The 26,237-nt window shown below is 37.1% G+C and overlaps 1 protein-coding gene across 6 annotated transcripts in view; it reads left to right on the top strand.

Annotated features, from left to right (window-relative positions):
* The window catches only part of EYA3 (EYA transcriptional coactivator and phosphatase 3), a 91,524-nt gene that overhangs the window by 34,799 nt on the left and 30,488 nt on the right, over positions 1-26,237 (top strand). For 4 of the 6 annotated variants that reach the window (XM_068539270.1, XM_068539269.1, XM_068539272.1 and 1 more), the window contains 6 exons: positions 352-395; positions 3,423-3,502; positions 8,288-8,354; positions 11,225-11,361; positions 18,116-18,253; positions 24,783-24,868. In XM_068539270.1, coding sequence (XP_068395371.1) covers positions 352-395; positions 3,423-3,502; positions 8,288-8,354; positions 11,225-11,361; positions 18,116-18,253; positions 24,783-24,868 — 552 coding nt within the window. The other 2 variants (XM_068539273.1, XM_068539274.1) reach the window with 2 other exon arrangements.

Below are 26,237 nucleotides of genomic sequence, written 5' to 3'. Positions count from 1 at the left end.
TCTGGAGCCTGTGCTCTGCAACAAGAGAGGCCGCGATAGTGAGAGGCCCGCGCACAGCGATGAAGAGTGGCCCCTGCTCGCCGCAACTCGAGAAGGCCCTCGCACAGAAACGAAGACCCAACACAGCCAAAAATAAATACATAAATTTAAAAAAAAAGAGAGAGCCTCGTGTGAAAAACAAGTACATCTCTAACTCTAAAATATAATAGGGATTAATAAAATAAATCTAAGGGAAACAAAAGGAAACAGTTACCCTGTGATTTATTAGTTAATATTAGGCTGCCACTTGAGTAGCTAGATGATTTTAAAAACAGATCAAGACATTGATGCTTTTGTATAATTTTTTTACAGGTGAAAAAAGCCAAGATGCAGGAATCAGGAGAGCAAACTTTAAGGTATACAGAGTTGAATTTCTTTTTAATGACCTACTTATAATTGTTTTTACATGCTGATTAGTATATGGGCGTGATTTGGGTTGACTACCCTGTTTTTGGTTTTTAGCATCAGTCTTTACGTTTTGAAATTATTTGGTTTAAGGTGAAAATTTTCCTCTAAAAGTTTGTCCTTGAAACACATAGGTGCTGATTTTTTTCATTTATTCATTATTTATTCAACAATATATACCAATCTCATGGTATCTCTCAGATCCTGTGATATGTGGAAGAGACACAATGGTGAATATTCTTGAGTCAGATGTACAGTATACATAATAGGGAAGACAGAAATAAGGAAAATCCAAGGGGTTAATCATTAATTACCAAATGGATATGGGACACCTTAGTCATTAGCTCGGCTCCCCTTGTAGAAAAGAGGCAGCATCTTTGCATGTCATGTTCTGGCTTCCACAACACCATGATTTTAAGTTGTCCACAGTTCTTACCTTCTGTTGTTTGTCTACCAACCATATGAACCGGTAACTGCATCACCTCTAACATCTTAATTTTAAGAATCCTACTCTTATACCACCACACACACTATCATTCCAGCTTATTTATTCTATTGTCACACTAGCCCTGTGTGTTATACACTTCCAATTAAATGATCTGTCATATTTTCATTATCAAGCATTGACCATTCCCCCAAAAAAGACTTCAATAACTCTCCATTTTCCCCTTTTCCCAGCTCCTGGCAACCATCATTCTGCTTTTTGTCTCTGTGATTTTGAGTACTCTAAGTACCTCTTATTAGTGCAATCATGAGTTATTTGTTTTTCTGTGACTTGCTTATTTCATTTAGCGTAATGTCTTCATGGTTTATCCATGTTGTAGCATGTGTGAGAATTTCCTTCCTTTTTAAGGCTGAATAATACTTCACTGTATTCCACACTTTGTTTATCCATTCTTTAGTTGGTTGTGTTAATTGTTGACAAGAGTTCTGTTGAATGAGAATGAAATATTTGTGGCGCTTACTTTTGGAGTTTGGGTGTTTTTGCTCTTTTTTGGAGGAGGGAAATTTTATTTTGGAGCATTTTTTTTAATATCATACACACATTGTTAAGTAAAATTTATGTTTATATAACTGAAAATAATTATATTTTGAGACAGTAATAATTTTTCTAGATATAATAACTTTAAATATTTAACAAAGTGCTGGAGTTAATTCACTGTCTTGGTGCTGTTGTTTCTATTTAATCTTTAGATACTAAGTTGAATAAGTAGGGGATTTTGCTATAAGATTACAGGACCATAGGATTTTAGGAACTGGTCCATTGTATGCCAGACCATATAAATATACCTTCTAAGATACAGGATCTAGAAATAGTCTTTCAACAGTGGGTATAACAGTGAACCCCAGACTTATTCAGGTACACATAGAAGACCAGTCATTGTAGTCAGAAATGTGAAGTTCTTGTCTGGGTTTATACCTTTCTCCTTGGAATCCTATTTAATTAGGCATAAGATGGGGCTCAAAAGTCTGTATTTTTACCATTCAGGTAATTATAAGAAATAAGCCATTTTGGGAAACAATGATGTAACTATTCAGTATGATTTCTTACCCTTACCCTCAATTCCCATAGTAATATCTTGGTTAGTATATTAAGCGCTATTCCAGAAATACAGACAGTTGAGTAAATAGATTAAAATAAACTTCATCTGGGGATTTACCTTTAAAAATTAATTACATCTTAGGGAAAATTGTTTGAACCTTGAGAATATACCCGGAAAAAAAAAACTTTATTGATATTATGCTTGAATATTAGAGGTCCATTCAGAAAAGATAAGGAGAGCTTTAAAAATTTTGGTGCTGTGTATTTTTTTTTATAAATAACGTTTCTTTTAAAAATTTTTTTCTTTTTAAAACTACTCTTTCCAGATATGTGTAGTGTCTGGGACAGGGTCCTCCATGTCTCCCTGGAGTGTAGAACAGCAAAGCAGATTTCTTGCTAGGGAACATGAATGTGGGAAGAATACCTGGGCTGGGGAGAAGTTGTACTGTAATAATACTAGCTACAGTTATATTGTACTTACTCTGTTCTAGTCTCTGTTCTAAGTACTTTTCATATATTAACTCATTAATTTCTATAACAACCCTAAAAGGTAGCTTCTATAATTATCCCTCATTGACAGTTGAAAAACTGGAGCACAAATTCAGTGACTTGCTTAAAGTCATAAAGCTAGTTTTGGCAAAGTGGAATATGAACTCAAGCAATCTGGTTCTAGAATCCACACTCTTAAGCACTGTGCTATACTGGTAGTTGAGGGAATATGTGGAGAGTGGAAAGTAAGGTAGAAGGAAGAGGGAGGACGTTGTGAGGGATGAAAGTATAATCTCCAATTCAGAATTTCAGTGAGTATCTTCCCAACATTAAAGTGTCTAACATAATGACTTGTCCTCCCAGTTTACATGACTTATCTTTTACAATTTCTCTTAATTTGTCTTACAAGTTTTTTTAAAAAGATGTTGCTAAGTTTTGGGAATGATAACAAATAAAAACTTGTTTACTTTTAATTGGGGGAAAGGAAATAACAGTGGAATGCACCATTTTAAGGTTCAGAACCCCTTCTTGGAAGCAAGCGTGTATGATTTGAAAAAACTTGTCAAGTGATTATGAGGACCATTGTCTGAAATCAAGCATCTTCCTACTTCCCTTTGGTACTTTGGAAATAATGTGACAGCAGTTTTTGGTGTTGTGGAATTTTTCTTTTACCATGTGGTCTTCAGAGAAAATCCGACTTGCCTGTGGCTTAGGTGGAATTTCCGAGTGATATAAAGATTGAAGTGATGATGAAGAACAGTAGAATGCTGAAGGTACTAGCCCTGGCCCTAGCTCTTTAGGTAGCCACTAAAAACCAAGAATAAGTATTTCATAAAGTAGACTTACCTTGCCTCTTACTTACCTAGGAAGAAAGGGTTTGATTTAATCACCTTTAGCAATGCAGCAGGTCAGTCAGGGGCTAATGTATTCATTTTGGTTTTCCCAGTCAAGTAAGCAACTCTGAAGTCAATGATCAGAAACCTGAAACTTCAAGCCTTGCTTCAAACCTTACCATGTCGGAGGAAAGTAAGTACCATATTCTGTGCACCATGGAAGAGGTGTTCCTGTGACCAGGTGATGCTATTCTTTTATAATTCGTTTCCACTGATTGCCTTGTTTGTCTCAGAATATCCAGAATCCTTTCATTGCCTTGTTTGTGTGTTCATCCTTGTGCTCTCCTATAAGCCTTATTGACATACCAGCTAAGGAACAAAATAACATGGAATTCACTCCCCAGGGATTGGTGATTGTGTTTTTGTTTTGAGGTTGGATGTTCTAAAGGTAATAAATAGTGCCTTACTGAAAATCAGAAAAGTTTGTGGGCCAACCTCTGACTGTTCTCCAGAGGGCTTGATATTTTTCTACCTTCCTAATAACCAAATAATTCTACCTATCCATCTAGGCCAAAAAAAGAAAAGTAAGCCCCGAGGGCCCAAGATTGATACTGGGCCCTGAGGGAGATCCATCTCAGGGGTCCACTTACCAACCCTTATTCTCTTGTAGAACAGTTATATTCATGCATTAGACAAAAATTCGTAGAATGTTCTTTTTTTTTTCCTGTGGAAACATGAGCTTTCTCTGACATAGCGTGGTGGTATGCTCCATAGGGCAAATAGTCCTCCTTGAAATTAAATTAAATGAGATCTTACGGAAAAACCCCGGACGAACTTTTTGGCCACCCCAATAGCTGTGCCCTTCCATATTTTCCCACACACTTTAAAAGGATAAATTTGTGTAAGACACTTTTTGAAAAGATACTTGTTTGGGGGATATATCTTAAGATGATTATGCTTAACCTTATATAATTCCCGTGTGTTAAAAAATGGTGTGCCTATTTAAAAAAAAAATGGTATGTCTTGAGTTGTATATATTATTTCCTCAAAGATGCTGTTCCAGTGGTTCTCAAACTTTCAGCATACCTAAGAGTCATCTGGAGTGCTTGTTTGTAATGTAGAATTCTAGCCTCATCTTCAGTGATTATCATTCAGTAGACCTGATGTGGATGGGAATCTGCATTTTCAAGAAGATAGCTAATTCTGATACATATGGGAAACTGCTCTAATCAATGAAAAGTGTCTACTCTAATTTTTTTAATATCTCACTCATCCCCAAGAAAAAGGCCTGTTCCTTATAAACTTCAGGGCCCGGAGGTAAGTTGTCTTCTTGCTTCTTGAAAACCATTTCTCTTTTTTTCTCAAAAACTCTAGTTCCTTTGAAGTCTATATTTATGTCCCTCCCCCACATTTCTTTTTACCTCAGACTGAACTCCTAGTCATTTTGCTCTTTAAAGACTAGATCTTCTTTTTCTTCTCCATCCAGACTCTTATTATTCTTGGTAAGTTCAACATCCATGTAGATGACCTATCCAATACCCATAATGTCCTTCTTGTTTTCCTGTCCCTTTTTACTCAGCATAGATTCTATGGTTCTTTATTATAATTACTCCCTTACAAATACCTTCAATAATTTGGCCTCTTGTGCTCTTCTTGCTAAACCCCAGTCATAATTTAATCCAACTCTCCACCTTCTCTATAAGTGCATTCAAATAGCTGAACATTATTGGATGAATTATACACCTAGCTGACTATTTACTCACAGGGCCTCAAGTGGGCACCCTACTACATTTTACTCATGAGTTTTACCTTTTAATATTTCACACCACTTCTTTCCTCTCGAAGCACCTATACTCATTCACCTTTCTTCATGCTTAACTGGTGACTCCTTCTCAAATAGAAGCTCTCTGTGACAGGAAGCTCCCTTATTATCCTACCAGCACCAAATCTTCAAAGCTACTTGTGTTTGTACCCATGTTATCTTGCTTCATTCTTGTCAGAATTGGAATAGTATTCTTGCTCCTGTCAAAGGTAAAACCTTTTATTTGTGCTTCATACCCTATTTGTTCTCACCTCCCCCAAGGACTTTGGTACTTTGGTTATCCTAATACCATTCCTGCATCGTCATGTTCTTCTCTTCTTAATCCATCCTGTCAGTAAAGAGACATGATTCAGTATCTACCATCTTAAAAAACCGTCCTTTGGGTCCACATCCCCTGCTAGATATAGACCTTCTCTTTGTTCCATGACCCATTGGAACCTCTGGAAAGAGTTGCCCTCCCTTGCTTTCTCACCTCCCATTCACCCTTCAACCCTCTCAAATTTAGCTTCTGTCACCACTCTTCCAATGAAATTGCTTTTGTCAAGGTCATTAGATACTTTCAGTAACTGAAAGTGCTAGTTCTAGTGACATTTCTCTCCTTGTATCCTGCCTCCCACTATTTTTTCTCCCACCTTTCTCCTTTGCTGGCCTTTCTTCTACTATCTGAACTCTGAATGTTGGTGGGCCTCAGGGTTTGGTTCTAGTCTACCATCTTTGCTCTTTCTGCATCCTCTCATCCATTATTACATTACTTTAAATGTTTTATACATTCTTAACGAATTCCAAATTTGTATTTCCAGTCTGACTTCTCCCCTAATTTCATTTGTGAATCCAGCTGCCTACTTGACATCTCCACTTAGGTATTTAAAAGGAAAGTCATACTTAAAATGTGTGAAAGCTTTTTATTCCCTTAGCCCTCACCAAATCTGTCCTCTTCCCGAACTTCCCCATCTTTGGAAGTGGTTTCACGATCCCTCTAATTACTCAAGCTGAAAACCTAGAAACTATCCTGTATTCCCGTTTTCCTCATTCCTTACATACAAATTCATCAGGATGTCGTGTTAGTTTTACCTTCAGGATATATTTCAAGGTTTTGCTTAATCTCCACTGCTTTTTTTTTTTTTTTAACCAGTACAAAGTTAAACACATCCAAATTTATTTACACAAAGCTAAAGAAATTTGGGTTCTATTTCCATTTTGTGTAATTTTATTCTGGGGTCTGGCTTTGTTGTGTAGCTGACATAGGTCATTGAAACTTGATTATCCCACCTCACATGTAATTTTTTGTCACAAGGGAACAGAAAACTTGGGTATTTAGCGCACATACAATAATGATCTTAATACTTTTGCAATTTAGTAGGAAGGCAGCTGTCCCACAGCTTGGCAAGGGGACAGAGAAGTTACAGATTTTAAGCAGATTATGCCTTGACTCTTTTGTTTTTTAATTATTTATTTTCTTTCTTTATTTTGGCTGCAGTGGGTCTTAGTTATGGTACACGGGATCTTCCTTGAGGCATGCGGGATCTTTCACTGCGGCACGTGGGCTCTTCGTTGCGGTGCGCGGGCTTCTCTCTAGTTGTGGCGCATGGGCTCTGTAGTTTGCGGCACGCGGGCTCTCTTGTTGAGGCGCACAAGCTCAGTAGTTGTGGCGCGCGGACTTAGTTGCCCATGGCATGTGGGATCTTAGTTCCCCGACTAGGGATCGAACCCTCGTCCCCTGCATTGGAAGGCGGATTCTTCACCACTGGACCACCAGGGAAGTCCCTTGCCCTGACTCTTTATAAGCCTTTCATAGCTCCCAAGTGCTGCAAAGATCAAGGCTCATTCATTCTCTAGAGAAGTAAAAATTGGCCTAGATCTCCCAGAATGTTTTGTGGACCTCTTCTAGGATTAAATTAAATCAGAGGAGGAGAAGGATTTGGGTTTTTGAATGTACTTGTCAGCAGAGAAGGAACCATTATGTAGAATTCAAATGAACTTCCATTCTATGCGATGAATGCTAAGAACTTTAGATCTAATTGAGATCCCCTTCATTTTTGTCAAAGTGATTGTGGATTAACATAATCTGCAAATTGCCATTAAGTATTTTCAAAGACTTTGAACAACGGCAGTGGACAAGATTCATGATAAACTCACTGGTGATGATTTATCGTACTGTTGGGCATGAATTGGCCCTGCATCTGATCTTGATCAGGGTTCCCTTTTTGGGTCAGACACTCAGGGAACCCAGCTAGACATAAAGTTAGTTGGTTCACCCTTAGTCCCTAATCACAATAGAGCAACCTCCTTTATAGTTGTTGAAGGAAGTTCTTGAACAGTTCAGGAGTCTGGTACAAGCTCTGTGTGATGTTACTCTGTCTACAATATGGACTGAAATAGTGCTAATGAATAGGATTCTGCTATCTGTCAAACTTGAGTTGAATATTTACAGTATTTATCCCAGATGAAATCATTAGGGTCAAGCCTCATGACGGTATCTATTCTGGATGAAGTCATGGAGGTGAAGAGGACACTAGCTGTGAAAGTCTCTTTACTTGATGGTTTATCAGAGTATTACATCAGTTCCTCAGGTGTGTCTCTGCTTTGCCAAACGTAAAGCCTTTACTACAAAGCTGAAAAAATAGTAATACAGAAGCATACTTACATCTTTCTGCTGTTGATTATATACAGCAGTAGCTACAGTTTTCTAATAAAATTGGGTTCTTGCTCCAAATCTGTCTTCCTGCAAGTCATTCTTATGACCTTTTATTCAGAATAGGGTAAGCACCCAGAGAATGAATAAGCTGAAGAAGTATAATGTGGTTTCCTAGACATAGATCTTGCATTTTAAGTTTGCCTATGAGCACAGCTGAGAGCTTAGGAAGTTGCTTCATCTATGGTTGTAGATCAGTGATGGGTGAAGGCAGAGGTCGGTTGGTACTGACTTTCAAGCACTTTACCATACCCCTTGCATTCTAGCTTCTTTTACTGTCTCTAAAAGTCTCTAAACCCATTATTAGAAGAGTGAGGTATTTCCTACTGCATAGTCTTTCTAAATTTCTGATGCCCAAGTTGTAGTCTGTTATTTAGTTTGAAAGACTATACAGTGAGACATGAAATTTCCCCATTTCATTTTTAAAATGTTCTAACTTTTTCCTGGTGATATCTTTCTTTCAGTTATGACATGCACCGATTACATCCCTCGCTCATCCAATGATTATACCTCACAAATGTATTCTGCAAAGTAAGTTGAATAATTATTTCAAAAATCTGTATGCTTTTTCTCTAGATTCATTGCAAAATTTAACTTGATATTTAAGTTATTAAGTTGACATTTAACTTATTTTCACCTTTCTTGTTCTTCCCTACTCCAGTTTTTTCATTCCCTCTAAATATAGTCTATGTAACATCCTTTTAAAAAGTTGATGATTGTCTGGAATAGATCACTGTTACCCAGGAGCTTGCTCAAAATGAATAGGCACTGAAAAATGCAAAGTACCATTAGTGATGAAAACATATTACTGATTGACCTCTGATCATTCTCTCTTTGCTCTACTTTAATAGAGAGATCAATTTAAAAAGCTGAAGCCAGCCTCGGACTGGGACTTCTCAGCCTAATCTATGTTCAGTTTATTGTTTTAGGAGTGTCCTCAAGAGTAGAACTAGGCTTGAGATTAAACAGGTTTAGTGGGTTGAAGTCATTAAGAGGCAATATTTTGGGCCTCATGAGGTAAGATCAGCATTTAAGGTCCACTAAGTTAATCATCTCCAAGATGAGTAGGTGCAGAACAGTGTGTATATTCGAGCCAGCAGTTGTGCATTGATAGAGTGAGCCTACATACATAGATACATACAAGTGTGCTTTATTAAACTGGGATAAATTCTGATGTGCTTACATAGGCAGGGTACGTAAAGAACACTCACCTTTGGTAACAGAGGTGAGTGATATGTATGGGTATGTTATAAAAAGAAAACTTTTTCCTTTTGAATTTTGCGTCAGTTAAAAAAATGAGCTAATTGAAAAGTCAACTCAATGAGTTCTCCAAATTCTAACCTGGTATTAACACTAATAGCATTCTTGGGCCAGTCATTTTCATGTGGTTTTCTTCTTCTGTGAAATGACTGAAACTATTCTCTGAGATCATTATGAAGAAGATAAGAAAATAATTTGAGCTATAAAGACACTATATAAAAAATGATATTATGATCTTTATCATATCTGGAGATTAATCCATTTGAAGTCACTAAGATTTTAAATCATTCTCACGTGATTTGATTAACAGCTACAACCTGAGCTATTTCCTGGTCTCAGATCTGGCTAAGAAGAATAGAAATTTTCAAATTCAGTCTTTTAGGGTCTACTGAGATGTGAATATTGCGTATTCCAAATTCATTCATTCGTTCAAAAAATATTTGTATACCTGCTGTACTCAGGACACCTTATTATCTCTGCCTTCTATCTTTTTCCTTTTTAATTTTTTTTAAAATTTATTTTATTTCTTTATTTTTGGCTGTGTTGGGTCTTCGTTGCTGTGTGCGGGCCCCCTCCAGCTGCCGCGAGCGGGGGCCACCCCTCGCCGTGGTGCACGGGCTTCTCACTTCGGCGGCCTCTCCGTTGCGGAGCACGGGCTCCAGGTGGGCGGGCCTCAGCAGTTGTGGCTCTCGGGCTCCAGAGCGCAGGCTCAGCAGTTATGGCGCAGGGGCCCAGCCGCTCCGCCGCACATGGGATCCTCCCGGACCAGGGCTCGAACCCGTGTCCCCTGCGTTGGCAGGTGGACTCTTAACCACTGCGCCACCAGGGGAGTCCCTATGCCTTCTATCTTAATGCAGACCTCCTTACCACTTAACTAAAATAGCATTACATTTTTTAACCGCCTGTATTTCAAGCACCCTCCGCAATCCATTTTACAAAGAAATGTCAAACTAATCTTTATTAAAGAACAGCTCTGATCTTGTCATTCTTTGCTCAACAATTTCAGTGACTCCCAGTTGAACACTTTTAGCCTCATATTCAAGGTCTTTGCTGTCTGTCTTCTTATACTTTCCCTTAATATAATATGTGCTCCTTGCAGGCTGAAGCCCTTCCTCTGTACCTTTGCCAGAGTTTTTCTCTTTTCCTAAAACACCCTTTCTCTCCCATTTCTGCACATGCTATCTGCTCAGCTCACAGACCATTTCTTTATAGGCTTCCTTCATTTTCTTCTTCCCCAAAACTGGGGGGAAAAAAATCTTTTCCTTTCTGAAACACCCCTTTCCCCCATTATTTTATTGTTATGATCTATATGGTACATATGACACTTTCTTGCTTATAAGTACAGCATAACTTATCAAATAAAATAACTGGTATCTAAAAATTCAGTGCATAAAATGTGGCACCATCTTATTCCATGGATAAAATGACCAGGTCATCTAGCTAGTTTAAAATCCCAGAAGTTTCACTGTTAAGTTCAAATCTCTAGCTAAACCTGATGCGGTTGTCACCAACTAGTGGCAGTGTACCCTGGCTTAAATATCAGCGGGGCAATTCTGTGTCCTTTCTAGAACTTCCTGGATTTTATTAGTTATGTGACTTCTATTTTATAGTCTCGATCTGGATATATTGGGCCACACCTGTACTCCCTGTTTTCTAATATGGTTGCTTACCTTTTCTCTGCCAGCCTCACCCTCTTCTCTAAGTCCCACTTTCCCTCTCAGAACTTTAGTTTGGCCCAGAGGGCTAGGTGGAGAATGGAGCCAGTTGCCAATCCTGTTCTGTCCAGTTTTCTGTCATTTTAGGGTTTTATTCTATATTTAGACATAAGGGCGTAAACGAGTTTAGTCCATACTTGTATCTCACATAGGGCCTTGCATGTGGCACACCACAAATGTTTGAGGCATAGTAACTGGACCTTGGGAGGAAGATATTTGAAACTATTAAATTTTCTGTAAAATTGTTTGTTAGGTAGGTGACAGTAGAACCTGGAAAGGAAAAAATAATTCTACTTTCTGACCATAGTAAGAGACATTTTATGTGGCAGGTTAGTCTCCTCATTGCTGATTCTTTGCTGTTAGTGGTATTAGCTATTTCCCCTACTTTTCTCACATGAAAGTTTTTGTTTTCTTGAACTTTTCTAGACCTTATGCACATATCCTCTCAGTTCCTGTTTCGGAAACTGCTTACCCTGGGCAGACTCAGTATCAGCCACTGCAGCAGTCTCAACCCTATGCTGTCTACCCTCAGGCAACCCAAACATATGGACTACCTCCTTTCGGTAAGGCATTCTATTGTGAGCAGTTGCTAAGAATGTTGATTTTATCCCCCAGAAATTTCCGTCTTTCCCCCAAAAGCGAGCACGGCTGATCAGGAAGCTGAGAGATGCCACGTTGTTCTTGGCAGAGCACTGCTCAGGCACAGGCGTGATAGAAGTTGGGTATGCAACTTCCCAGCAGTATATTTGATGCATGTCATATAAAATCATAACTTCTCAATACTCAGTTGTTTATCTGCCATAATGTAGCTATTTCCAGGATACTAAGTCTTGACTGTAAAGCTTGGAATCTTCAAGTGTTTGGAAACTCTTTGAGGAATTACTACTGTTGATTTGACTTACTTCATACAAAACATGATACCATGACAAATATATTTTGAGGTGGCTAATTTCTTGCTAAAACCAAGTAATCTACATATCCAGATGGAATATACCTTATAGTTTTCTGCCCCCCGCAACCCCGCTCTGTTTTGTCAATTTCTCCCTCTCCTTCCCTGCTGCCCCAAACTGAGCAGTTGTTGCTCTGCTGAACCAGAAAGTCGTCTTAGAGGGGGAAATCCCCAATTTTGTACAACCTTATCATGTGCATAGAGAGTTTTGTTCTTTGGTTTTAGGTATCTTGTACATGAACTATAAATTAGAATGATTTACTAGAAGTCAGTTTGAGGTTCTTTGGGCACTTAATATCTGTGCTTTTTCTGTGTGTGTGTTAATTGATAGATATTGTCAGTGTGGTTTATTGCCCCTTCCCTGCTTTCCTAGAACTGGTGTCAGAAAATTAAGAGAATACTGTATTTTTAAAAAAATATTCAATATGTTAATAAAATTATAACTGTGTCGCCTTTATTGAAACTAGCTAGGAATTAGAGAAATCTTTCAGATTGCCACAGATTCTGGGTGTTGCTTGCTTTTGGTTTTGAGATTCCTACTTTTCCTGGCCTATTTGGCTACTCTTTTATGATACTGACAGCTTTCTTATCTTGAGGCTTGTTAGCATTCCTTAGCTCCTGATAACTACTAGAAACAAAAATTGGGGGTTATGTTTAATGATAGTGGTAGTTGATAACTTCATGAGAGAAGAGAAACAGAAATGCTCTTGTTTTCCTGTTTGTACACCCATGCCTCAGTGCCTGTCGGTATACACTAAAATTTTATGTTTCTGATATATTTAACCAGACAAGACTGAGCAGTCCTTTCGGAAGCAGGACTCTGTGAATATGTTTGTGTTTATTTCTTTTTGCATATATTAAAGCTAATTTATCAACAGCTGGCTAACAATAGGCCAGCAAGTATAAAGTATTTCACATTTTATTTTACTCTCTGTTTTGATTTAAATTCTTTATTAGAAAGCCAAAAGCCCTTTATGACATTGTTGAACAGTTGATTATTTCTGCTGTTCAGTGTTAAATAAAACTCCTATTATATCTCTGAACTCAGATTTTGGAAAACCTAGCACAATGCCATGTGCATATAGGTCCTAGATATTATGGTATCTTTTATAACAACAGCATTTCCCTCATTTTAAAGAAAGAAAGAAAAATCTGTAAAATAGGTAGATCCCTGTTAAAAACTTGAAGGAAACAGTGTTTATTTTATAAAGAAATATTGGTTATAACAGGCTCTTTTATTAATCTATTTATGTTTAATAATTGGGGGTGAGGGAAACTTGTTTAATAAGTTTTTCTTATCAGTAATTCAGAGAGAACTGTTCATTAGCTTAATTTGCCTTTGAATGATAGGTATGGCATATTCTCAAATTTTATAAAGGAAATTTTAAGGAAATGTTTATAATACTTTGTGTGTGTGTGTGTGTGTGTGTGTGTATAATGCTTTTTAAAGTGACTGTATTTTTGAAAGACATTTTCTTATGTTTTAACACATGGCTTCTTTTCTTTATATCAGTCAGATGTAAAATACTCCATTTCTTCCTGTATAGCACAGGGAATTATACCCAATATCTTGTAATAACCTATAATGGAATATAATTTGCAAAAAACAAAAAAACTGTATCACTATACTATACACCTGAAATTAACACAGTATTGTAAATCAACTACACTTCAGTTAAAAAAAAGACTCCATTTCTTTTTTTCTTGTGAAGATTTTGGTAATTTTATTATCTTAGTGTTGCCTGTTAGCACTAAAACTAGATTAGCTAGTCTGTTATTTTATTTCAGATGTAAACAGAGCTTTAGAAAATCTTACTGTAATACGATTGTATGTTATATATTTATACAGTATTAATAATATATTGTAATAATATTGAGTGCTTACTACGCAAGCAGTATGCTGAGAATGAGTGCTTCACACTTTACAATACTTTCTTATGTAACCCTCAGGACCACCCTAAAAAGTAAGTGGCAGCATTATCCCTTTTTATAGATGAGGAAACAGGCTTAGAAGGATTAAGTGACTAACCTGAGGTCATACAGTTAGTAAATGCCTAGGATTAGAAGTGCACCCCGGTCTGTTTAATTCCAGAAGTGCTCATACATTTAGGTCTGTATGAAAAAGTTAATCTCAGAGTTGAGTTTGAAATTTAAAAGTTTCCTCCTTTTAAAGAAGTGAGAAAAGACTAGAGGAAATCTAAGAAGCCCATATTATGACTAATCTTTAAAAGTAAAGGAATGGTGGTCATATCTTTTCAGAGCTATATAGAAATCTGGTGAGATGGTAGAATGAGGATTTGAGGTTTAACTTCCAGTGATCTGCATGAATACGTGTGAGAGAAAGGGTACTCGTTCGTTTTTAGGGGCTCATAAAAGATTGGCTTAACTGCCATTGTTCTACCTTCTTTTAAAAGAACTTTAATATGAGATGGAGATTTGACAGTATGTGTTAAGAGTCTTAAGGATGTTCATGCCATATCCCTCAGTAATTTTACTTTTAGGGATTTATCCTAGGGAATTAATTAGAGATAACCACAAAAATTTACTACCAAGATATTCGTCACAGCATTATTTATAATAGCAAAAGATTGGAAACAACAGACATATTGAATTGAAAGGTATATGTTAAATTGCAGTGTATCCGTAGAATGGAAAACTGTGTAGCCATTATAAATCATATTCTTAAAGAATATTTAGTGTCTTGAAAAAAGTTTATTATTAATTGAAAAAAGCAGTATATTAAACTGAAAATACAATATAATATACCAAGTTAGTAGTTTTTAAAAATATGTACATAAAGAATAATTTGGAAGAAAAACTGAATGTTAACAGTACAGGCAGTACAGATTTGATCTCAGTTACCAAGGAACCACGCAAAGTGAGGACACAGTTCCAATGTGTACAGGTTTCAGTTAACACAGTCCCGTGCAAAAATGAGAATTGTCTGTATTTTTTGTGTGTGTGATGAGACTATGCAATTTTTTTCTTTTCACTTTCTATATTTTCCATAATATACATCTACTTATAGTTAACAAAAGTACTCAGATTAAATTACTTAGTATTTATAAGAGCTCATCCCAGTGAGGTATTAAATCAACAAGATATTCTTTCATGTGGTTGTTTTAGCATTTATATGTACTTCAATTCTTAACCAAACTAATCTTCTCTAAATTTCCACTACTCTGATATATATTACTGCAAAGTGAACTGCTCAGATTAGTTTGGTTAGTGACTAACCAATAGGGGGGAAGTATTTGTGCTGAGAAACTTGGGTAGAGCTTGTGATAAGACCCCACTGTGGGGCAGCAGGAGAACAGCACTCAGAGGCAGACTTCCTTTGCCATTTTTAGATCAGCTGCTGCTCTGCATCAGGCTCTTGGTGCTTAAAATGACTTGAGAAAGTCTACTTGTAGGCAAAGAACAGTGGACCAGGAGGCAGGAAGCCAGGATTTCATTTCTTCTTTGCTGCTGGCATTAGTGCTCTACAGTCACACCATTTGGTCATGCTACTTGTTACTTGGAATTCTGGAAAGAGTGCTTTTAAAGGAAGATAGACAGATAGATACACACACACTTAAAGAGCAGGGCTACAGTGATACTGGAGGCAGTGTCCATATTATTGTCTTTTATTCCTCTGTTCCTCATAAAATAATATTCAATAGCTACTTCATGTTTCTGCCCAAAAACATTCAAAACTATCTATTATTTTCTCTACTTGTCTTGGACATTTTGCACTAATTTCTGACCTTATAAGATGGACCAGTTTATAGAAATTTTACATTTTGAAACTTTAAAGATACATACTGAATAATGAGACTAGCAAAACTCTCTCAGTTAATACTATTCTTATTAGTAAGATAGTATTTTAGGACAGTGTAATAATAAACATGTTTCCAAACCCAACACCTCAGGTTCAGAACCTATTTAGAAAAAAAACACATTGATTACAATAAATCTGAAAGTTATTGTGACATTGAAAAGGCAAGTTGTTTCTATGTTTCTAAAAAGTGTGATAGTCAACCACCAAGAATCTTAGCACTAATATTCAAATTACACATCATAAATGTTTAAAAAAACTACATTCTCAAATATTTTTCATTGTTAAATGTCAGCCATAACAAGGAATTAAGCTGTGGCTTACCTGGGCAAGACTGAAAATCATCATGAACCAAGGGGTGGAAGAGGGTGGAGGGCAACCCTCCTAATTCGTGCTGGAGATGTCAGCATTCCTTAATCTCCTCAAATATGTTATTTCATGTGTTTAGTAGGTGAGAAAAGAATATGTCTTGTTTTTTTAATGCTTTAGTTTGATAGATTAGGAGTTTGGGATTAACACATACACACTACTGTATATAAAATAGGTAAATAACAAGGACCTACTGTATAGCACAGGAAACTATACTAAATATCTTGTAATAATCTATAATGGAAAAGAATCTGAAAAAGTGTGTGTGTGTGTGTGTGTGTGTGTGTAGCTAAATCACTTTGCTCTACAGCAGAAACTAACACAACATTGTAAATTTAACTATACTTCAATGAAAAAAAAAAAGTTTGAGACAAGGCAATTACCATGTTCCACTGTGAACCTTTTAAGATTTTCACATCTCCTTTTACTATTCTTACATTTACTTATCAACAAATTTTACAGATCTGAGTTACACTAAGATATGTGAATGCCCTGGTGAAGCAGAGGTCCTTATTCTCAAAGCATTATATATTTATAAATTTCTTATCAGATTAAGAGTATATGAAGTGAGGTAATATTGAATTTGAATCTGTGGCTGACCTTGGTATTGATTTCTTACCTGGAATGTGTTTGATGAATCTTCTTGGGCCTAATTATCAGCTTCAACTGTATTGATCCAGTAGCTATAACTATTCAGAGCACAGTGAGGTTTTTTTTGTTTTGTTTTGTTTTTTAACATCTTTATTGGAGTATAATTGCTTTACAATGGTGTGTTAGTTTCTGCTTTATAACAAAGTGTATCAGCTATACCTATACATATATCCCCATATCTCCTCCCTACAGTGAGGTTTTTAATAGACTTTTGCATAGCCAAAATTATGACAAAAACTTGGGGTCTTTCCTGGCAGTCCAGTGGTTAAGACTGCATGCTCCCAATGCAGGGGGCATGGGTTCGATCCCCAGTTGGGGAACCAAGATCCTGCATGCTGCACAGCGCGGCCAAAAAAAAAAAAATTTTTATGACAAACACTCTTCACTCATAAAGGATATCCTTAGGCTGTCGTGTAGAAGCAAGCTTTTTTAATGGTTTCCTAGTTTACTGCAAATGAAAAAGGAGATACGGCCAGAAACAGGAGATTGTCAAGAAGTGACAGATCACAGAGAAAAGACAAAGTGATACAAGAGCCTTCAAATCATAGAACTATAATTGAGTTCTACTTAGTACTAAGCAAATGTCTTCACATATTGCAGTAGCCTCTGGGGATGTTTCTGTAATGTACATAGCACAGCACAGTATAGATCTGAGAAAAGGTATGGTCACTATTTCCTCCCTGCTAAGAAGGCAGGAAAGGATATAAATACTTTTTAGAAAGATTGTCACTTAGGAGCCTTGTGATAAAAATAAAAGTGAATAGCTATGATGTCTTATATGTTCTAACAGGGAAAGATATGTCTCAGGTATTATGTGGAAAAGCAAATTATGAACAGCATGTAACATGCCATTTTTATTAAAAAGAAGAAAAAAGAGATTAGTAAACAGAAGAAATCTGAGTGACTCTTATGCAAACTGTGAATAGCGGTTAAGTCTGGATGGTGGGATTATATATGACTTTATTATTTCTAAAAATTAGAAATTATATTTCTGTTAATGTTTTTTAATTTATAAAAGTAAGCAGGTATGTCTTTCCTAATCAGAAGAAATAAAGGTAATAAAATAACCAGCTTAAGAAGGCAGAGAAGTATACATACATTTTAGAAAAATCTGGTGCTTGTTTAATGGGTAAGTGAATTTTAAACGTATGTGGAATGTCTCCTACCTAGACAATGCAGATAAATGATTTATCACTCTACAGGAATGTCAGGCACTCTACAACAGTGCTAGGGTGTCAGTAGCCCTTTGCTGATCAATTTTCCCCAACCATTGAAGTGAACTTACATACATACATATCACTATTGGGTTTTTGACAAGATTTTTGTTTCTATGGCCCCATTCCCCAATTCTTTGAAATTGTATTTGCTTGTGGTATATTACGAGTGGGAGATTCAATAATTTTCTCTTACAAGCAAATTTATTTTTGTTTTAAGATTTTGATTTTAAACCTACTGGCTGATATTTGAAAGCATAACCATGCTCCTCAGTTCCAGTGTTTTGTTTGTAATTGGTCCAATTTATCTGATTCAGGTGCATTGTGGCCAGGTATGAAACCTGAAAGTGGTTTAACTCAGACTCCATCTCCAAGTCAACACAGTGTTCTTACCTGCACTACAGGGTTAACCACAAGCCAGCCAAGCCCAGCACATTATTCTTATCCCATTCAAGGTAAACAGGCATGGTTGTGTGTGTTTTGTTTTTTTGTTTTTTTTTTTTTAATTATTATTGTTTTTTGTTTTTAATCTACCTGTATCTCCAAACATACTGGGTAATATAGGATATTTGCATTTGTGCATGCTTTTTGTGTTAGACAAACTAGAACCTAGGAGTGTGGTTCATAAGTAGTTTAAGCCTTTGACTGTGAACTGCTTAATAGAATTGAAGACTCCTCTTTTGCACGTTGGTGTCCAGAAAACCTGTCTAATTTTGTTCTAGTCTGTTCTCAGTGGCATTTTGTCCTGTAAATGAGCAGAAGACTCCATGGGTTAGAGCTTTGCTGACTTCTTTTATGTGAAGTCCAAATAGAATGGAAAGTGAGATTGAGTGCTGCTTTGTGAGATGTGTGCTGCTTTTCTGCTGTGGTTTTTGTTATACCTCCACCCCCATTTACTACTTCTTGGTGAGCTTTTCTCTTGTTCAAAAAATTCAGTGTTGTTTCTATTTTGTGATGGAAAGCATAGCATTAAAGCTTGAACTCTAAACATCTCTGCCTTCCTGAGTTCTTCCTCTAAAAGGTTAGAATTATGACAGGACTATTTGGAATGAAGACAAAGAAACTCAAAAGGCACTGTGAAGTTAATTCCTTACCCTTCCAAGTCCAATGCAGGGAATTTGTCATTGCTCCAAATTGGAAATTAATGTCCATCTACTTGGCTTCTCATCTGCCTCCTTTCTCCTGATTTCTCCCAGCTTTTAAATATTATTCCTTATAAAACCAGTCCTAGGTATTCTTAAAATATAAACTTTGATGATGAAAAACTGTTTTGATGTAGATTATATTAAACAAAATATTTTGATTTTCAGTATTAACTGTTTTCAATAAAATGATTGAGGACTACTTTTTCTTAGTCTGTTGGGAACAACTGGTTACTACATTCCTAAGACCTTGCTCTGAGCTACCTTTATCTCTTATTGTTTACGGAGTCTACTCTTAATTATTTTCCCTTCTTTTTATGTTTGTCCCCTCCCCCTTCTTTCTTTCTAAAATGGGAACAAACCAGGAGGAAAAAACTCAAGAGCATGGCTTTGTCTTCTTCACTACCCCCTTTCATTTTTATAAAGTGTTCCTCTACTTTGGTAGGCTTTGGGGTCCAACTACAGGCAAATCTAGTAGCCAAGTCCCTCCTAAACTGATATATCTCTGATGACTACACCTAGGTCATGAAAGAAAAACAAGGAGTTCTCTTCCTTTATATTAATAATCCTCTCCCAAGGTGTAGAACCACCACTCGTCTGTACTTGTACCTTGAATTTGAGGAACCTGATAGCTGTGCTTACTTCTCCCTCTTTGTAAAACAAGAGGAACCACCTTTTGGGGGTCTTTTAAGAGCCATTGCTTTAAAAAAGTCATGAAGCTATGCTTTCAACCTCATTTGCCACTCTCCTAATTTCTTACCTTTTAGTACATTTTTTCCCTTTAGATCAATTAACCCAATTTCCTCCATTGTGCTAATAATGATCACTGTTGGTATTTGTTAAGTGCATATTATGTGCTTAGCATTATTTTAGCAGAGATAGGTGTTACTCATGTAATCACAACACACCTATGAGGGAAGTACTGTCATTAATCTCATTTTACAGATTTGGCACATAAGACACACAGTAAATAAGTCAAGGATGTAAGCTGGGCAGCCTGACCCCAGGACATGGGTGTAATGTTTATGATTTTCAATGTAGAAGTCATGGTACCAATATCACCTCCCATAATTGAGAACCTATACTTGCAAGTACTTAAATTCATTTCCCTTCCCTTTTCTGGTTAACCTATTGGCCCATTATATTGCCATTAGAACTTTGGCAAAGGGTAGAAATTAAGGCAGAAATTAACCATCAAGTTATCAATTTTTGCCATTTATTCTGAGAAAAAGTTGGTAGAAAGCAAGTGGTAACAATTGGCTAAAAGGAAATATGGGTATTACTGGCACATTTGAATCACCTGGATTCTCCTCTATCAGTATCACTCTCCTCACCCCCACTTTTCATTTCCTTTAGCACAGATAATTAATGTCAGCTCTCCACGGCTTCATCTTCCCCCCTGTGTAACTACCCAGTCATTCCACGGAATAAAAACAAGGAGCATTGTATTGATTTTTTTTTTTAAAGTGGTCAAAACAGCAATGTCCCCTCATCCCCTCCGGAAGCTTTCAACAATTGACAATAGCCCATCTGCCCCGGGGGAAGTTAGGGAAATTACAGCAAATTCCACTTCTGGCTTGATCAGCTCTGATCAAAATCTTTTCTTTAGTTTATACTTCAATGCTCATGAAAACCCTTTGATTAAATAGATCTGGCTTCTTTATATCAACCTTTTCCTAGAGTGTCTGTGACTGTGTGGCCCAGTCTCTGATTATTTTCTTCAATTGAGATGATTTAAATAATTAAAATTCAAGTAGCAAAATTAATTTCAGAAATTTCAGAATTAATTTTAACCCAACCTTGAATTTCAGTGAATGTCTTTGGGCTCTGATAGTGTTGATAACACACAAGAGTCTTTCGTTGACTAGGAGATTTGTTTTGTATTTTAATAGACTTTATTTTTTATTGTAGTTTTGTAGATTTGTAGAAAAATTGAGCAGATGATACAGAGAGTTATATATCCCCCTACCCTGCACACAGTTTCCCCTATTATTAACATCTCACATTAGAATGGAACATTTGTTATGATTAATGAACCAATATTGGTACATTATTATTAATTAAATCCTAGGTTTATTTAGATTTCCTTAGTTTTTACCTGATGTCCTTTTTCTGTTCCAGGATCCCATCCAGGATACCACATTTCATTTGATTGTCATGGCTCCTTAGGATTCTCTTGACTGCAGTTTTTCACATTTTGCTTGTTTTTGATAACCTTGACATACTATTCATGAATCCCACGAGTATTTATTGAGCTTTACCTATTGTAGGCCGGGTGCTTTGCTGGATGTTGGAGGTGATGAATAAGGTAGTAAGATTCTGCCTTCATGGAACTTACAGACTAGGAGGGGAGGCAGAAAACAAACAAGTAAATAAATAAATAGGTTTTGAAAAGTGCTCTGAGAGGAAAAAAGAATTGGTTGTTGTGACTGGGAAAACAAGAAAGGAATTAGTTCTAATAGAGGAGTCCAGAGAGAGTCTCTCTGGAAGTAGACATGCTGAGAAGGAATGATCATGCTGGAGGGCAAGAGGGACAGACCAGGGAGAACAATTCAGGCAGGGAGAGCAACATTGCAAAGGTCCTTGAGTGAGAAAGAGTCTCTCTTGTTTTGAGTAACTCGAAAGCTGGGTGAGCATGGGTGGTAGAGCAACATTCATAAAATTAGAGAGCTGGGTAGAAACTAAATCTTGCACCAACTTCTATGTGCCATTAACCATTGGGTTTACCCTCCAGCTTTGGGGCAATGTCACTTAATTCAACTGTGCCTCTCACAGTTCTATAACCACAGTCTTCTGATTAAAGCTATCTCTGTATCCTGACTGTTTCAGGTGGATCTCTAATGGGGCATGGTTCTCAGAAGCTTTGTCTTTCTATGATTTCACAGCTCTGTTGCAAACCAGGAGTGGGAACTATCCGAAAACAATTGGCCATGCCATTGGCATTTGGAGAGCTAATAGTCTTTAAATATATGTATCAATAGGAGTTACCACTTGAGTTTTATTTTATCCTCTAAATTTATTTTTGTTGCATATTTTATTGCTGCTGCTTTTGTTTTTTAAATCTTCAGTGTAATTTGTTGTTGTTGAGACCTAGATGTATATTTATGTAGGATGATCAGTGCTTTTATTTTTGAGGTGCCTGGCTATTTAGTCATCGTTGTGCAGGGGGTACGTCATGTAGTGATTGTGTATATTTTAAAGTGAGTTTAGCTTGGGTTCAATGCTGGTTACAAGAGCCTAAATAAATACGATTTATTTAATTATCATCTAACTTTTATCACTAGAATTTAAACGCCATGAGAGCAGGGACTTTGTCTTGTTCACTACTCTACTCCTCAGTGGCTGGAACCGTTTCTGGGCACATAGTAGACCCTGGTTTGATGAACAAATGAATGAATGAATAACACATGTTAGAAATTATTTGATTGAGTTGGAGAAAGAACTGTTATTGAGCCCTATAAACTTTCTAGGTTAGCAGACCAACATTTCCTGTAATAGAAGCCACTATTGCTGAGAGGAATTTGTGATTTTTAGTACTGTACTTGTTAAAAACTTGCTATCAACAACTAGCTAATCCAGTCATTAAACTTCCTGTCAGGGATAATTAAGAATATGTGGCCAGTTGTTTGTAAGGTCTACCTTTTTACCTGCAGCCCAATTCTGTAAGTGATCTGAAAATTGTTAAATTTATAAAACTACCTTGTCAGTCAGAGCACCTTTTTCCCCATGTGTGCAGATATCAGATGTGAATGAGTTGTACCTCTAACCGTTTATAAATCATTAAGAAGGTAGAACAGAATTAAAGGTAAATGGGAGGAAAAGAGGAATATACGCTAGGATTAGGGCTATAGAAAAATTGATCTAGAAATGAGAGTTTGCTGGGAGAGATAAACTTAAGAGATTAAATACTTCATTTTCTTTCCCACATTAAATCACCTGTGTTTAGCCAGCAGGCCTGCCTAGCATAATGTACTGGTAATAGAATCTGGAATGTACTCAAAATTCTTTTCCCACAAGAATAATTAAAAACTACTTGTAGAAGTCATCTAGCTTATATACAATGATTTCTTAGGACTTCCCCCTTAGGGGAAAAAATATTGATGGGAAGAAAATATCATCTATAAATTATAAAATCTGTTTCATTTAGGTGTTGGGTTTAAGAAAGTAGACAAGAATCCTTTAGTTTACCTGGGGGAAGGAGTACTGTAGAAAAGAAAATCTCCCTGGATAGTGACGAAATCTGATCCCTAGCTCAGCCACTGACTCTGAGGAAAGAAAGGGCACTGGATGAAGAATTGGGAGATCACAGTTGTCATTTTGACTATCTACCTTTAACCCCATGACTGTGGACAAATTACTCTAACTCTTCTTTGTCCCAAGTTCTTCTGAAAGCTAGCAGTAGCTGTTCCTTATATCTAATTTACCTCAATCTCTTCTAGACTTTCTTCTAAGCAGAGTACCCTTGGGGAAAGGGATAAAAATTCCCTATGATTTTGACCAGTCCTCTCAAGTTTCTGCTGCATTTGTTCACCTGCACTATTCTTTTTTTTTTTTTAATTTATTAATTTATTTATTTATTTTTGGCTGCGTTGGGTCTTCGTTGCTGTGCGCGGGCTTTTCTCTAGTTGTGAGCGGGGGCTACTCTTCGTTGCGGTGCACAGGCTTCTCATTGCGGTGGCTTCTCTTGTTGCAGAGCACGGGCTCTAGGTGCACGGGCTTCAGTAGTTGTGGCTCGCAGGCTCTAGAGCACATGCTCAGTAGTTGTGGCACGTGGGCTTAGGTGCTCTGCGGCACGTGGGATCTTCCTGGACCAGGGCTCGAACCCGTGTCCCCCACATTGGCAGGTGGATTCCTTAACCACTGTGCCACCAGGGAAGCCCATTTGCACTATTCTTAATGGAGGTTTTCCTAATAACTTTCCCTCTAGAGGACTTTGTCGCCAATGGGATGGGTAGTCAGATAGTGTGGTCTACCTGATGGTGAGCCTTTATGGTGTGTGTGACTGCGGTAGAAGCCATGTATAAGTATGCTTATGATGAGCAAAAGAGAGGAGTTCAAGAGCAGTACCTCACAGTTTCACCTACATTGTCCACCTGAAAAATGTCACTGTGACAAATACCAGTCACTGAGGATTTTATTAAAACCCTGGTGGAATCTGTGATAGAAGGGTGTGAAAAAACCCAAATTTCTTGTCCTGAGACAGGCAGCCTAAGTAGCTTATGAAATAAATTTTTCCCTGGCCAGAATAATATTGAATATTTTCCGAATTTTTCCAGGCTCATGGGTGAGATCGTTAAATGCCAGAACATGGTGTTTGTTGAAGCAACTCCAAGCACTTTAGAATTTGGAGAACTACATCAATTTCTCAGAGTAATTGTGTTGCACCAGGAAAGGCATAATTTGGGGCAAGTGACAGTAAATATCACAGTGTAGGACTTAACACGTGGATTTACCAGAGTTCTTGTTGTTTCTACTGGTGTCAGTAGGTCACACTGCAGGTGAGTTATTTTTCAGCTGCCAGAGAAGATGGACTGGAGTGATTTGGTTTAGGTTCTGATTTCACTGGTATCATTAGTATGAACCAGTGCATTGTGTTATATCCTTCTAGGACTTTAGTAGGAATAGTTGAAGACTCAAGTTGAAACAAAAATGTGTGAACTGTTTTATTTCTAATCAAGTCTAAATTAAGGTATGGCATGCAAAAGAGCAAAACCAGTATATAGTATTTATTTCCTTTGCCAATGTTTTTTATCTCCTTGTAATCTGTTTCCTTAGGACAGAATATATTTTCAGTTTCATTTAGGCTTTTACATAATATCTTTAAACACTTTCCATCTTATAGCTTCAAGCACAAATGCCAGCCTGATATCCACTTCATCTACTATTGCCAATATTCCAGCAGCAGCAGTTTCCAGCATCTCAAACCAGGTACGGTGCTGCTTTGGTTCCTCCTGTTGATATGGTTCATCTCGCTAGCTCTTCCTCTCTTCTTTCCATTATCAGTTTGCCAATCTAAGAAACAACCAGTATGGACTGTGGAGAGACCTTTTTCTGGATGCCCTCAGGACTGAGACCTTGGATGGTTTCTCAGGCTACTACCCAGTTTCTCTCATTCCATTGCTAAGACTATGAATGATATGATTATATCTGCTCCTTTATCTACTGTGTGTGTGTCTGTCTCTTACCCTGCTGCCACAAGAATGTAAGCTCCGTGAGGGTAGGGATTTATTTTTCTATTTTGTTCAGTTATTTGTTCTGAGAGTTCAGAAAAATGCCTAGTACTCACATTAAAGGCACATAATAAATGTTTGTGGAAATATTACTTCGACTTATTTTTTACTTAGCCACTCATTTCTTTGTGAATTCCTTGTGGTCTGGTCTTGATTACTATTCTACTAACTCTGTATGTTTAGATCACTGGTAACATCTTCGGTGTTTTAGGGTTTTTTTGGTTTTGTTGTTTTTATTTGTTGTTTTCTCTGCAGCAATTAGTATTATCAACCACTGTCTCCATGGATCTTTTTTTGTGGCTGCAGTTTAACATTGCTATTCTGGTTCACTTTTTATGTTTTGACTGTTTATGCATTTGTTCATTCTTTTAGTCCACAAGTATTTATTGAGTTCCTGCTGTGTACCTGGAATTCTTCAGGGTAACATCTCTCTCCCTTTGCATATCCTGTCTTCTGTCATGGACAGTCTCTATTTAGTTTTCCACATGTTTATTATTTCATCCCCAGGAATGTTTAACCACATTCACAATGTCCATTTACTTCTTCCAAAATGAAGATTCTAGTCCTGACCTCATGATATCTACAGGCTTCCTGCTGATTGATGAGCTTTTTTTTTTTTTAATATCCTATTATTTCCCTAAGTTGACCATATCTAAAACCAGCCTTTCATTCCACCCTTTCTTCCGTTTCCTTGTCCTCCAAAAGTAATACCACTTTTTCCTATGGCTTCTCAATTCTTGTCAGTTACACTATTTTTTAATATACCTAGGCCTAAAACCAGATCAGTCATCTTTGATTTTTTTTTTCCTTACCCAGCCCTAATCCAGCCATTTCTGGAATTCTTTCCTGCTTTTTCTTTTTCTTTTTTCTTTTTTGGCTGTGCCACATGGCATATAGAATCTTATTAGTTCCCTGACCAGGGATCTAACCTGTGCCCCCTACAGTGGAAGCGTGGAGTCTTAACCACTGGACCACCAGGGAAGTCCCTGCTTTTTTATTTTTGCTGTCATTTCCCATGGTTTAGTTTTTTCCTCTTTAATCTTGAGTTAACTATTCATCTCATCTTT

Source organism: Eschrichtius robustus, chromosome 3 (assembly GCF_028021215.1).
Source record: "Eschrichtius robustus isolate mEscRob2 chromosome 3, mEscRob2.pri, whole genome shotgun sequence".
In the NCBI taxonomy this organism is placed as follows: domain Eukaryota; kingdom Metazoa; phylum Chordata; class Mammalia; order Artiodactyla; family Eschrichtiidae; genus Eschrichtius; species Eschrichtius robustus.
This window is presented reverse-complemented; position numbering and strand designations above follow the sequence as displayed.